This window comes from Rhinolophus sinicus, linkage group LG04 (genome assembly GCF_036562045.2).
Source record: "Rhinolophus sinicus isolate RSC01 linkage group LG04, ASM3656204v1, whole genome shotgun sequence".
NCBI classification, from domain to species: Eukaryota; Metazoa; Chordata; class Mammalia; order Chiroptera; family Rhinolophidae; genus Rhinolophus; species Rhinolophus sinicus.
Genome location: NC_133754.1, coordinates 136334324 through 136350163, shown reverse-complemented (window position 1 = coordinate 136350163; position 15840 = coordinate 136334324). Strand labels below are relative to the sequence as shown.

Genomic DNA, 15840 nt, shown 5'->3' with positions numbered 1-15840 from the left:
TGCTACTTTGCTTAATACAGTTTTAGTCTTCTAAAATTATTAGCTTACAAGCCACCTAAGAAAATGTATGTAGTTTTACTATTTTATAATGAACCTATCTTTTTAAATAGTGCTTAATCGATTTCCATGAAATTTAATTCTCCAGACTTAATGTTTGTTTTGTCAGTTGAAAACAAAGTGAGTTTAGGCTAAGATGTTACATAGTTAAGGATAACCAAAAACTGCTCCTCTGAAGGATAGCTCTAAAAGACATCCAAAGAGTAGTTGAAGCAATAAAAGTGTTACTGGGAAAGCTTAAGATTAGGTATATGTATGGATTATTTGATAATACAGACTTTATAACACCAAAGTGGTTCTAAACTCTCAGGGATGCAGAGTAGCTAACTAGAATAATTTATCTTATACCTATATTAGAATAATACCTTGACTTCAGGTTCTAAGAACAAGAGGTCATGTAATACAAGAGAAAAAGGACCCTATTTTCATTCTTCCATAGGTATTGGCTTTGCTCTCAGCACAGTGTAGATAAAATTGGCCTGCATACATTCTCACCTCTCTGTGCTTCAGGTCTTTGTGGATATCTTGAGCCCTGTTTTAGAGTTGTTCAGGCTTCCAACACTTCTAAAATATTTCATACAGTCTCCTGCACAGTTTTCTTCAGTGCAAATGCTGAAAGAAATCAGCTGCTTGGATCAGCTTGCACTGGTTATCTTCAACCATACATTAAACCTCACGGGAGGAGGGAAATGCTGTGTTGGGAATTCCCTATATTTGAAACGACTTTCTCTTGAGTACTGTTATAATTAGCAGTTCAGCTGACTACACGTTTTTCATTTTTTAAGAACACCAAGAACATTAAAAAGCCCTTTTCTTACTACTTCTGCATAGAATTCTGTGGTCCCATACATCTGGAACTGTCTAGATCAAGGTTTCTCAAGGAAGAAGAGGCGACAGAGCAGAATCAAGGGGATCTTTTTGAAATACAGTGGTCACAGTTTATTATAGTTGATGAAGAGCTTTAGTTATATAAAAGCAGACTTTTCTATTTAATGAGTTGATTGTTTCCAAATATTTGTCGGCCTGGTATATTCTAAACACACTTTAAAGTTTGAACACAGGTGCTCCTCAATGAAAACTGGGTGTTTTACAGTGTAAATACTGTGATAGAAATATGCACACCTTCCTTTTAGATTGCCTAGAGCTCTGAGTGTACAAGATAGAAAAGATACTTCTGTATTCCTGAAGAAGAACAGGATGCCAAGGATAAAGTCGTAGAAGATGAGGGGTTACCTGAGGGGAGGTTCGTATGGCTGGAGTGTAGGAGGTGTACGGTGAGTAGTAAGGTGAAACTAAAGGTGAACGAAGATTTCCAGTTAAACATGGCAGATTAAGTTGGATGTTTGTTTCCACTTCTTAAACCCTCCTAGAAGACAATAAAAGAATAAATGCATAAACTCCCAATGATAAAAAAGTGGGATAGAAATAAAAGACAGAAGAGAAAACAACAAAATTTTGGAAGGTAAGAAACTAAAGGGTAAATGACGCCTAATTTAGCAGGCCAGAGAAAGCTGAAATCTAAGGATGTGAAGCCAACAAGCAAGAAAAATGGCATTGAATCTTTGGGAGGCTCAGGCCTTGGACTCACCACGTACCTTGGAGGTAGGCACATGGAATAAAACTGAGAACAAGAGGATTGGTTAATTTATATAAAAGAGCATTTAAACCACTCCCACCCTACTCAAGATTTAAACCAAGAAAGAGGAGGGAATAGTATTTGGGAACTAGGATTCAACATAGGACGTAGTGAAAGGAGATCCCAGCATGACAGCTGTGAAACAGGTCTGGGCCTACAGAGCAAGCTGTTCAGGTTAGGACAGGACAGAGGTCTCTAAAAGAGATGTCATGAAGCCCAAAAGATGAGTTTCTGAAATGTCTGAACGCAGAGGAGTTTTACAACTGGCAGAATGGAGATAATACTGCTAGGTATATAGAAAACTAAGCAAATAGGAACTAAAAAGCACTGAGTACTCTGGAAAACAAAACTGTGGAAGAAGACAATTATAGCATACTATGTTATTTAGCTGTGAATATTTAGTCAACATGTAAAAAGTTTTGTGAAAAAAGACTGATTTTCACAAGCAGTTTGGTTTGTACAATGTGTTTAAGAGCAAGAAAAAGTTGGTCAATATAAGCATATGGGTCTAGAGCCAGATGATCAGTTTGAATCATGCCTCTGCTTACAGCTGTCTAAACAACTCATTTTGCTTCTGTGCCTCATCTGTATAATAGGGATAGAACAGCTGCTGCCTCTACTTAGAGTTGTGGAACACTTAGAGCCGTGCCTTGTGTTAGCAATTATGAGGGAGAGGAGGGTAGAGGCAAATGAACTGTACGGAGGGATGGGTAGAATAACAGTTTAAAGTAAAACGCAAAGTCTAAGTGTGTTCCTTAAAAATACGGCGGTAAATAAGAGAAATAGCTAAGCATTGAAAATGATTGCATCTAGGAAACGAGTCAGGAGTGTAGTAGGCCGGGGCAGGAGGCTGCTTGTCCTCGTTATAAGCTTTGATGGTTAACTTTTTGAATTTTATACACATACAGGAAAACTTCAAAAAGTAGAAGGAGCCTTTTGTTTGGATTTTAACTTGAACTACAAAACATTTTATTTTTGTAAAAATCTTTAAATTTATGCAGAGAACGGTATGGTGAACCCATCACCTAGCTTCAGCCATTGTGAACCCGTGGCCAATCTTGTTTAATCTATAGCAGCATCCCCAAGCACCACCGGATTATTTTGAAGCCAGTCCCAAACCATATACCATTTCAACCAGAAATGGCTTTAGCAGTTATGGTGGGTGCACTGCTCAGAACTCTCTTCAAGAACCTGCTGACCAGCTGCAAGAAGTGAATGCAGTTAGCTGACAACTTTTAGTCACAGCATTTTTGAGATCTGCCAATGTTTGAGCCAAGGCCACACTCTTCCTGGCATCCCACCCTGTAGCCAGTGACTAGGTATGGCAGCAGTTCTAGGGCCTGGCGATTTCTGCCCAATGTAGGACCCTGTGGTCCGTCTGCACCAAAGTTCACCAGTGGACTCACCAAGACTTAGTCAGACTTTGTCATGCTTTGTCATGCCCAATCTTTTATTTCCTTTCAAAGTGACAGCATTATGGTCTAAGGGCTTTTGCTACCGAGTCCTGTCTTTTTCTCCCTGTCTTTCATAGGCTCATCTTCATCTTGACATCTTCTCAGAGCATTCAACTAACAAAAGATCTAAAAGGATCCTTCTTCAAGTGTGCAAAAGAGCTAACATGTTAGACCTGAAACTATGTTTTAAAAGGTCTGTTTGTGTGGTTGACCTGTGGCTGGTGTTTGGGAACTCTTGTTTCAGGAGGATTTGCATCATTCCCTGACAAGAATGGCTCACTGTGCCTAAACTGTTTGTGTAAACAGTATCGTTTATGCTAAACACCTGCTTCTGGGAGTCTGGAATTTTGGTATGTGCTAGGCAGCGAGTGCTTATGTGACCAGCCCCTGATAAAAATCTTGGGTGTTCTTTACATCTGTAGTAGGTAATATTTACATATGTTGTTATAATTTGTTGCTGGAGGAATTAAGCATGTTTTGTGTGACTCCACTGGGAGGATTCTTTGAGTTTGCACCTAGTTTCCTCTGGACTTCACCTCATGTGTCTTTTTCCTTTGCTGATTTTGCTTTGTATCCTGTCACTATAGTAAATTGTAGGCATGGGACCAACTATATGCTGTCCTGTAAAAATGAGTCCTGTAAGTTCTAGCAAATCACTGAACCTGAGAATAGGCATGGGGACACTAACACATTAAAAAAAAAAAAAATCTAACATGAAATTCATAATGATTCCTTAATATCAAATAGCCAGTTAATGTTCAGACTTTCTTAATTGTCTTTTTAAAAAACATACTTAGGTGGTTCAAATAAGGATCAAAAACAAGATCCATCCATTACATTTAGTTGATAGGTTAAGTCGCAACCTACAGATTCCCCCTACTTTTTTTTTTCCCTTGCTATTTATTTGTACAAGGCAAGTGACAGTTTATTCAGTTTTCCCATCATCTGGACTTCACTGATTACATGCCTATAATGGTATTAAAATGTTTCTCTGTTAATGTTAGTTTTCTGAAAGCTTATACTTACATCTAGAGGTTTGATTGGATTCAGATTATATTATTTAATAAGACTAGTTGAGAGAGAGTGTTTACTTACCGATTGTATGGCATTGGGAGGCACATACTGCCTGCTTCACTTTTGTGGTAAGATTTCAGAAGTCGTTGGCCCAATCCATCTATTATGAAATTTGCTACCAGCTTTTAATGGTTTTAGCAGCCATTAATCTTTATGTATGTCCACTGTTTTCATTAAGTGTTGCAAAAATGGTGATATCGCATTGTCTTCATTGATTAACTATTATTCTTTCATAAATAACCAGTTGGTTCATATATGAAAGGTCAGATAAGTGATTCATTCTTGAACTTTTTCGGTGTTCAGAGTGAATAAGTTCCCTAGCATCCTCCAGAGGTTGGCCAGTGAGATTTTTATTTTTAAGTATCATTATGAACTGTTAGATTTTAACACTTGTAATCTAACTCAGAAATTGTCCCATCTCTGGCCTGTGAAAACTCCTTCAAGTTGAACGTGACATAATGGTTTTAAAGAGCTGCTTTGCATTCAGGTGCAAAAGAATGTCCCAAGCTAGTTTTCTACTTCCTGCCCAGGTTTGGATTCAGCCATTTCTTCAAGGAGCCCTAGTATTTTTTAGTTAGAGATGCTACTTAGAGCACATAGTCTGGGCTGCTCATTGATACTTGTTTGATCGGGTTTCTAGGTCTCATGGGACACAGCTAGGAAATACTTAAATACACCATAGGTTTATGTTGTTATGGCCAATTAAATATGGAGTTAAAGGGTTATAATTTAATCTTCTATTTACTTTTTTTTACCTTATCTTGAAAATCATGGTTCCTAATAATACCATTGATTTGCTTTATCCTACTCATAGTTTTAGACGAGCAGTACTAATATTGCAAACAATATGATTACTGAAAAGTGGGTTTTTTGTTTTGTTTACTTTATGTCCTAAGGAAATCACTCCATTGGGAATATATAGTTAATTTAGTTATTTTCAAGTCACTTGTAATATTTCCTGTCTGTATAGTTAAGCCATCAATTGTGTACTTTTGTTTCATTTTGCTTTTAATTTTTAGGGATTTGTCACATTTTGTTAATTATGTTTTATAATTATATGAAACACTACATGATTCTATAGGTAAATCTCCATTCTACAGGTAAATCTCCAAATCAAGGTACATTAAAAGAAACACTGTCCATCCTGGTTCCTACTACCCTGTTTGTTAATAGTAACCATATTTATTAGTTTTGGTTTACCTTTCTGTTTCAAAATATAATGGTGTGTGTATAATTATATATATACTCACATATATTTGTATGTGTACATATGCAAGTGTATATGTACCATCTTTTGCTGTGTATAATGTGCACACTTTTACCCAAATTTGTTAGGGAAAAATAAGGATGTGCATTATACATGGGTAGTACTAATTCCATTTCCCTGAAAGTTTGGGCCAAAAACTTGGTGTGTATTACACATGGGAGTGCATTATACACGGCAAAATACAGTATACTCAATATTTGTATTTCTGTACACATTAGGTAAAACACACACTGTAAATGTTGTTTGCATATTGCTTTTTTAAGTTAACATATCCATATATATCACTCCATAGCAGATAATCATATTCCTTTTCTATACAAGCATAATATTCCATTATATAATTGTATCATGTTATTTTAAGTGGTTTCCTATTGTGGACATTTGGTTGTTTCTAGTTATATTACAGATAGTGTAGCTATGAACAGACTAGTGTAGTGTCTTTTCATGGAGATTTTTGTTATTAATGTTTGGGTGGATTCCTAGAAGTGGGATTCCTGAATTAAAAGGTAAATATATATGCAGTTTTTCTAGCTGTTTCCTAATTCCTCTTTACAAGGGTACAGTACCACTTTTAGTCCCATCAGTAATGTACAAGAATACCTGTTTCCCATAGCCTATGAACATACTGTTATCGAACTTCACAAACTATTTTAGGTACATCTGTGGTTTAGAATCTTTGGTAAAAGTATGATACGTACTGTAAGGTATGATCCTAAAAACAAGGAGATGTGTTGGGCCTTAACAGTAGAATCAGAGAAATGCAGGTCTTAATGGGGTATGGTTACATTAAAGAAATGTTACAGGTATAGCATAAAAAGGACTTAGTAACTGGGTGGGGATATTATGAGGAATTGGGGATAACTCCTAATTTTCTGGGACTATGCAAAGTTTCCTCTAGAGAATATTGAGCATCAGCAGATTATGGGATGGGGGGAATTCTATCTTGGATGCTTTGAATTTCAGGTCTTCTGAGATATCGGTGTTAGAAATGTAGTTGGATATGTGACTTTAGTAAGTGTGGTTTATGTGCCCCTTCCATGTTTTTTTAAATAGCAATTGACTTAACATCTCTTTGACTAGAATGAGAAAAATGTTTTATTTTCATGAAATTGTTTACAGAATTACTGTACACATATAGAGTATATGTACATATTCTCTATAATATAATTCTGTTCTGAAATCTTACTAAATATAATCATACAATATAATTGTGTTCTAAGTTGCTAAAATTTAGTTCCAGGGCAAACAGAGCTTACATTCCCTTGCTCTGATGTATGGAATGATTTATTTTGCTTTATCTCCAGTAAACATGATTTTATATATAATTTTAAAACTTTAAGTTTTCTACTTTGTTCAAAATATTTCCATTTTTGGTGTCTAATTTTGCAAACGTAGGCAAATAAGTGTAGAATATTTTGCCGTTGAAATATGTTTTTTCACTGTATTAAGTATACAGAAATACATGATAATAGGACATCAAAATATAATTTTCACATTACAGTTGAGGAAAGAATCTCATATAAGAAAAAAGCTTTCTATCCTATGTGGCCTTAAGAATATTGAGGCAGGAAACAAATTCACAACTTTAGAATTAGAAAAACCCTAAAATATCTAGAGTAACTTTTTTGTTTTATAGGTTATTTTCTGACAGATCAATGTAAAACAACATGAAAAGGACCTGTAAATTTAGGTTTGACCATTAAAAATGGAATTGAAATGGGAAAAGAGTAGAACCATAGACATGACTTTGTACTTGTTAGATTTTCTTTAGGATTATTTCTGTGATAATAACAAAATAACAACTGGCATTTACTTACCAAGCCATCATCTACTGTTTTAAGCACTTTACAAGTCTACTCATTTTAGTTCACAGAACAACCATATGAGATATAGTTACTTACCATTAGGTACATTTTACACATGAGAGGCAGTCGCAGAAAGGTTTAGTAACTTCCCCAAGGATACACAGTAGTAAGAAGCTAAAAAGATAATTTAAACCCAGGCAGGCTGAAAAATAGAACATATTTTGAGTGAAGACACCAGGATGATAAGATTCAAAATCTTGTCATGTAAGTTGAAGGAATTCATTTAAAATGTTTTTGTTTGGGAGAGAAGATTGAGGATGGCAGGGACACTTAGACTGTCAAGTATTAGGTCTCATTCAAGACAGCGTATAGATTTCTTCATGGAAATGAAGAAACCTGTTTCTTCATTTCCATGAAGAAATGGCATAGGATGAGTTCCAAAGCTTATTTTGATCCAGTATTAAGTGTCTTCTGTTCCCTATGTCAAAGCTATGTGAAGACAGAATGGCTTTTTTTTTAGGGTTAAACCCGTCTCCTCACTATTTGTTGTTTGAGCAAAGGTTGCGTGGTTATTTGGAAGGCTTATGGTAGAAGGGGATTAGGGCACACTGAGAGGATAACATGGACCCCTTGCTAATCCTGAGATTTTCAATTAACTAAAAATTGAAGTGACTTGATTAATGAGTTAATTAACTGAAGATCCCAACAAGGATTAATATCCATTTATTCTAAATGAATTAGATTTCTGTGCGAGTTCTAGGCTTGCATACTGTGCTTCCCTGAAAATAAGACCTAGCCGGACCATCAGCTCTAATGCGTCTTTTGGAGCAAAAATTAATGTAAGACTCGGTATTATATTAATTTTTGCTCCAAACGATGCATTAGAGCTGATGGTCCGGCTAGGCCTTATTTTCAGGGAAACACTGTAGTTCTTGCTTGATTCAGAAGAACCAAGGCTAGCTGCTAGAGCTGTTTCCACCTTCAGGCCGACTTATATTTGGAAGGTCTAAGTTCAGATCAGATGTAGGTTTAAGTTTACCTTTAGAAACACAAAATCAAGATTCTGCTAGAATTCTTTTACATGGTTCTACTTTCTGATAGATAAAAAATTCTGGAGTTTTTTTGTTTCTGTTTTTGTTTGCCGTTACTAGGGAGCTGGCTACATGTAAGAACTAGACTTTTATTTTTCTTCCTGGAAAAACTGAGTCTATTGAAACGTCTGGGTTCATGTTCTTAGTATTCGTAAAGCAAATGGCAGAGCTGGAGCTGGTTCCAAATTCAGGAAGAGCTTAGCATCTACTCCTATTAAAGTAATTCTTAATATTGTAATTATGTATAGTGCCAGGTGGGTACTAGACTAGTCAGGGGGATCGCTTCATAAATTATATAAATGTCTAACCACTATGCTGTACACCTGAAACTAATATAAAATAACACTGAATGTCAACTGTAATTGAATAATAAAAAATAATTTTAAAAAACGAATTCTTAAACTTGAGTTAAGACAATGTGGGAAAAAAAAACACTTGTGTTTCTTTTACTTAACTGTACTCCCATCCCCCCACTCCACCCCACCCCCCCCAAGCTAGCAAAGAATGTCTCACTAAGATTTTATCAAGAATTACTTATTTTGGCAGTTAAAGTCATGAATAAATAAGTGCCATTAAGAATAATATTAAGTTTTTATATATGTTACATGTAATTGTAGTCTTCTTTAGCAGTTATCCTAAGCAGTGTTCTGTGATTGTTCTCTTTCTCCTCAGATATCCAGAAAGTGGTACTGTAGAAATAAATGTGAAGGATCTTCGACCACGAGCTAGAACCACTTTGAAATGGAATGAACTAAATATTGGTGATGTGGTAATGGTTAACTACAATGTAGAAAGTCCTAGTAATAGAGGATTTTGGTTTGATGCAGAAATTACTGCATTGAAGACAATCTCCAGGACCAAAAAAGAACTTCGTGCGAACATTTTCTTGGGGTAAGAGTCTCTTCATGGATGCCATTTAATTACTGAATTAATCAAGGGATGTAATTTTTAGGTATTAAGCACACGTTCCTTAGTTTAAAAACAGAGGAATCTATGAAAGACGGAAAATTTTTTTTCTACATTCTTGAGAATTTTTAATTAAGAATGGCCCTTAAATCTCTGTAGCTACTTTAATCCTGGAGGTATATTTGAAAGGATCTTGTAGATAACTAAGTGTTTTATAAGAGAAGTTCTTGCTTACCTCACAGGATTCTTATAGATTAAGCCAAATAATATACAAGAACATTTCAATGGCCAGGTTGCTATGAGGATCTGTGTTGATGTAATAGCTGTGAATGTCTACCTAACCAGCTATTTACTGGACTCGCAAGACTATCTGAAATTTTCCTTTATAGTAATTTTCTTCAACCTACAGAATTTAACAAGCTTAATGAAGAAAATTCAAAAGGTCAAATCACCAAAATACCAAATCACTCAGGTATTTTCATCATTAATCTTTTAAGAGAAACTTTCAGATACTTCCCTCAAGTGATATAGTACTATGCATTGTTTCACAACTACCCTTTTACACTTGGGAAAATATTATCACCATCTTTTTAGTCCAGTTCTTCTGAATAGAGTTTATTGTATGAATAGTCAATTAATTTAAAAAAAAGTCCGTTAATGTTTGATATAGGTATTTTGTGGATATGCTTTCCTGGGTTTAATTTGATGATATTTTGTGTAAGATTTTTGAATGTGTGTTGAGTAAAATTTGCATATTAAAGTTTCTTGTCTAGCTGTCCTTCACAAATTATGCTGGTTTTATAAATTAATTTGGTGGAATATTATTTTTCTAGCTTATGGTAGTTTTGTGTCCTTTTCTTGAATGTTTGGTAGAACTTGTCAGTAAAGTCCTCTGTCTCTGAGTTTTCTTTGTGGGAAAGTTTTTTGATTGATTCAATTTCTGTAATGATCATAGGACTATTCAGATTTCCTAGGAGTGTTTATTTTATCTAAATTTTAATTTACTGTCATAGTTTATTGGGTAGCCTCATCTTTTAGTGTGTACAGTCTTCATTATAATGAAAAGATGGAGAATTTCAACTGAAAATTGGCATCTGTAAAATAATCATATGGAGATTTAAGAACTAAAAAATATAGTATCTGAAACTAACACCTCATTAGATTGGCTTAACAGCAGGTAAGATACAGCAGAAGATAGTATTAGTGAACTAAAAGGCAAGTCAATGAAAATATTTTAAACTGCAACATTGAAAACATCACAGAATAGACATAGACATATGGGACTTAGTGAAAAGATATGTGTTGGATTTATTTACAGTTCCCAAAAAGAGAAAGTATGATGAAAACAATATTTGAAAATGCAGTAGCTAGAATTTTCCAAATTGATAAAAGATATCTGCCTAGATTGAAGAAATTTTGTGAGCCCTAAGCAGGATAAATGTAAAGAAAACACACTGGCATAAGCCTGTTGAAAACTCAAGATTAAAACGAAGGGAAGATGAGTGAGTTTTCATCAGACATAATGTAAACTAGAAGACTGGAATGTCATCTGAAAACACTGATAAAAAATTCTCAACTTAGAAATACATTTCTAATGAAAATATCCTACAAAAATGAAGCCAAAATAAAGACATTGTTAAAGCAAATATGAGAGCATTCATCACCAACAGACCTAAGAGAGAGAATTCATCACCAACAGCACTAAGAGAAATACTTGAAGGGAGTTCTTTAAGCAAAAGGAAGGAGATCTCAGATCAAAACATGGAAATACAGGAAGGAATTAAGAACAGAGGAAGGGTAACTATATGAGTAAGTACAAATAGATAATTCAAAACAATAATAGTGAAGTTTAAAGTATGTGTAGAATAAAATGCATGACAACCATGTGAAACATGGGGTTGGTAAGTGAAGCTGTGAGATTCTGGCATTATCAGTGAAGCAGAGAAAGTAAAACTTAAATAGTTTGATTTGTCAAGTTTGCATGATGCAACTCCTAAGAACCACTAAAAGTAAAATATTTGCAAGTGAATAGAGTAGAAATGGAATAATAAATATTAGAATAATCCAAATGAAGACAATTAAAAGTAACACAAAAAGGTGGATAAAAATAGAAAACATAGTAAAATTATAGAAACCCAAATACATCAGTCATTATATTAACTGTATTTGAGCTAAATATTACAATGAAAGATAAAAGATCAACAGACTAGATGGAAACAAAAAGCAAAACCCATATACTGCTTATAAGAAAGACTCCTTAATTAAATATGAAGTCACAGAAGGTGAAAATACAAGAATGGACGGCTTCTAGGTAGATGACAGCACAGATTTTAATCTCCCTAGATGTCCTTATGAAAACATCTAGAGCGACTAAAATATCCAAAAACTCCTGGGCAACATCTGCAACTGTTTACGGTGACGTGGTGTTCCCCACAAACACCAAAATAGCTGGTGGGATAAACAACTGAAAGCTACAAGACCTTTGTGGTGTCAGTGTCTGTGCACTAGGAAGGAGAGGGTACTACAGGGTATATGGTGGACCAAGTAACTCCAAAATAACCAATTAGCTCAGCAAGCTGTTTTAAGAATAGCAGCTATGGTGGCCACCTTTCAGAATGAGCCCCAGTAATTCCTGCTTCTTGGTACTCATAGTTCCTTGCATAGTTCCCTCTCATATTTTACGAGGGTTGCTCTGTGTGGCCACCAGAATATGGCAGAAGTGGTTGTATACCACTTCTGAGATTTGGTTATAACAACACTGACATTTCCATTTGGGGCTCTCTCAGATAGCACTTCCTCTGGGGGAAGCCAGCTGCTGTGTTGTAAGAATTCAGACAGCCTGTCATGTTAGTCTTTCCCCAGTTGAACCTTGAGATGAGAATGTAGCCCTGGCCAGCAGCTTGACTGAAACCTTGTGAAAGATCTTGAGCCAGAATTACCTCGCTAAGCTCCTTCTAAATTTCTGATCCACAGAAACTGTAATGCTGCTAGTTTTAGGGTGATTTGTTATGTAATACATACAACCGCTGAAGCTAGAAGGGGTAGGCACCCCAGTTTGAATGAGTACAAGCAGTTTGCAGTGAGGTCTAAAGGGATTAGAACCCTATGAACTTTCAAAATTAGTCAGCTAAAGTTCCATTTCAGGACAAAGCCCCATGCTAAGAAAAAACTGTGAATGCAATCCAAATTGAGTAGGACAGGGACAGTGAAGGGGAAAAGGGTCCAGTTAAAAACAGGGGAGGTGAACAGAGACAGGAGATTTCAGAAAGTAAGCTTCCGTAGTGTCTTTTTAAAAACAAATAATTTTTGAGGCATAATTTAATCCAGTAATAATGTAGTACATATCAAGTGAATATTGACAAGTTATCTACCCATAATCCAGGTATAGAACATTTTCATCATCCCCAGAAGTTCCTATGGGCCCCCATTAAAGTGTGGGGAGCCCATAGGAACATAGGTGGTGGTGGGACCACCACCACCACACTCAGCTTTGGCCCCAGACAACTACTGATCTGATTTCTGTCCAGTCAGATTAACTGCCATAGTATTGAATGCTTCTCCAGAAAGCAACAAAAAAAGTGAGCTCTGTGGAACTCTCTGGCTGTGAACTAGCAAAGCTAAGTAAAATTATACCATCTAAAGTTTTCAGAAACTCAATTTTATGACAACAAGAGAAAGAAAAACATTGATGTCAAATTCCATACAAAATTAGAAGAAAAAAGAAAAAAGAAGGAACTAGGATAACACCCTTAGAAGGAAAGCATCCCAGAAAGACATGCGTCAGTCAAGCAAAGGTGAGCCAAGGATTTGAAGTCTAGCCCAACTGGCCTTCAATATAAAGGCTGGAGACAACACTCATCAACTTGGAAGAACTAGGACAGGCATTGGACTTCTGGACCTTGCCTGGGGGATTGTTTAGAGAACTAGATTCAGACCATCGAGATGATTGAAGAGAATTTGACAAAGAGTAATTGTAAACATTAAAAATATTGCTACCTTTAGAACTAAGACTAAAGGAGATATATAAAGGAGAAAGTGTAATACGTAATGGTTATATAACCTGATGCTGTAAATATAACAGATATGGGAGAAATATATGGAGAAATTTTAAAGCATTTTCAGTAATCATAACGACAACTGGTGAGAAATGTGTGTAATGTGAGATAAAACAAAGAAGTATTTGTAGCTTTCTGATTTAGGCATCACTGGTGTCTTTGAGAACTAGGAATTTCTGATTGGGGAAAAAAGAAGAAACAGATACATACTTGTTTTTTTAAAAGTAAATTTACCTTTTAGTCCTGAATTTTCAGAAAGTATTTATATGAACTCATGAGGTATTTGCTACAATGTGTTAATGTGTATGTTTCAATTCTAGTTCTGTCCACTGAAAAAGCCTAGAAACAGGGATCAGTCCAGTTGCAATAAGCTTTTCTAGTGCTAGGTTGTGGTCTTGAAATACCATGTCCACCTAAAAGAAACCAAGCTTCCTTGGAGATAGGACTCCAGGCTGGGGGAAGAAAATGTACAAGGTGAACTTGGAACATCTTGTCTTATGGATAACAAGGACGCCCACAAAGTGCTAAGTCTTGTCAGAAAAATTTGGGAGTCAACTGGATGATCCCATTGGCCAAAGATGAGACGATTTGAACATTGATAAGGAAAATAAATAACTACAGTGGCTTGAAACACCTCAAATATGTGAATTCCTAGTAATATAGAAAATCACTGGTCACCTATATAGGATGTTAGAGGAACTATTACTTTTAAAAACTGCTAAAGAAAGCATTTAATCTATATTTGTTAAATGAGCTATACCACCGACTCAGCAAATAGTTCATGAAGTCAAGTTTCTCTTTATGGAATTATTCCAGTAAATAAATGAGAAGGAAATGATAGAACTGGAATATCAACATTTTCTAATCCCCGGTGAATCTAGGCATTGAGCATCTGTGGCTGCTGTCATCATAGGAAAAGACCACTAAATAACTAGATGCTTCCTGATGGAAATAGACCTATAAATAGTTTTACCAAAAAGTGAACCTGGATTTGATTAAGCATTTATAGCAAGGTTTGACAAAATTTTTTTGTAAAAGGCCAGATAGTAAATAGTTTAACCTTCAGTGGCCAGATGGTTTCTGTCAAAACTACTCAACTCTGCCATTGTAGCAGGAAGCCAGCCATAGAGAATACGTAAACGAGTAGGCATAGCTTGTTCCAGTAAAATTTTGTTTACAAAAACAGGCAATGGGCCAAGGATTTTTTACTTCTACTATGGATCCAACTATCAATTTACTGGAAATACAAACACCAGAAAACACTATTTAAAGTATGTTTTGGGAATGCAAATATCAAAATCAAGACTGTGGGGAACTCTATAGGACAAATGAATTGCAAACACTTTGTTGCAGTTCAACAAAGTGCAATGAAGAAAGCGATAGAATGGGAATTTATAGTTTAGAGTATTCTTTTATTTTTTATGTATTTATTGGGGTGACATTGGTTGGTGAAATTATATAGGTTTCAAGTGCATAAATCTACAAAACATCATTTGTATATTGCATTGGCTGTTCACCACCCAGAGGCAGGTAGTTCTCCTTCCATCACCATATATTTGACGCCCTTTACCTTCTTCTACCACCCTTCTATCCCCTTACCCTCTGGTAACCCCTAAACTGTTGTCTGTGTCTATGAGTTTTTGTCTTGTTCATTTGTTGCTTTCAGTTTAATATCCCACATGGTTCTTGACTTTTTCTGTCTGACTTATTCCACTTACCATGATAATCTCAAGATCCATCGATGTTGTCACAAATGGCAGTGCTTCATCTTTTCTTGTAGCTGAGTAATACTCCATTGTATACATGTACCACATCTTCTTTCTCTAGTCATCTATCAAAGGACACTTTGATTGTTTCCATGTCTTGGCCACTGTGACTAATGCTGCAATGAACTTTATAGATAAATGTTTTCAGATTTTTTTGGGCAAATACCCAGAAGAGGGATGGCTGGGTTGTTTGGTAACTTAATTTTTTGAGGAACCTCCATACTGTTTTCCATAGTGACTGTACCAGTTTGCATTCCCACCAGCAGGGTATGAGGGTTCCTTTTTCTCCACAGCCTCTTCAACACTTGTTACTACTTGTCTTTTTAATGATAGCCATTTTAACAGCTGTGAGGTGGTATCTCATTGTGGTTTTAATTTGCATTTCCCTAATAGCTAGTGAAATCGAACAGTTTTTCATATGTCTGTTGGCCATTTGTATGTCTTCTTGAGAGAAGTATCTGTTCAGGTCCTCTGCCCATTTTTTAATTGGATTGTTTGTTTTTTTGTTGTTGAGTTATACAAATTCTTTATATATTTTGGATATTAGCCCCTTAATGGAGGCATTGCTTGCAAATATCTTCTCCCATTTAGTTGGTTGCCTCTGTTTTGTGGACGGTTTCTTTTGCTGTACAGAAGCTTTTCAGTTTGATATAGTCCCATTCATTTATTTTTGCTTTTATTTCCCTTGCCTTTGAGGTCAAATTTATAAAATCCTCTCTGAACTCAAGG

The 15840-nt window shown here is 35.6% G+C and overlaps 1 protein-coding gene across 2 annotated transcripts in view; it reads left to right on the top strand.

Annotated features, from left to right (window-relative positions):
• The window catches only part of UHRF2 (ubiquitin like with PHD and ring finger domains 2), a 68375-nt gene that overhangs the window by 24298 nt on the left and 28237 nt on the right, over window positions 1-15840 (top strand). For both annotated transcript variants that reach the window (XR_012495715.1, XM_019727140.2), the window contains exon 4: window positions 9057-9275. Coding sequence is in view for 1 of the 2 variants with exons in the window: in XM_019727140.2 (XP_019582699.1) it covers window positions 9057-9275 (219 nt within the window). In the remaining variant the exon portion in view is untranslated. The remainder of the gene's footprint in view (window positions 1-9056; window positions 9276-15840) is intronic.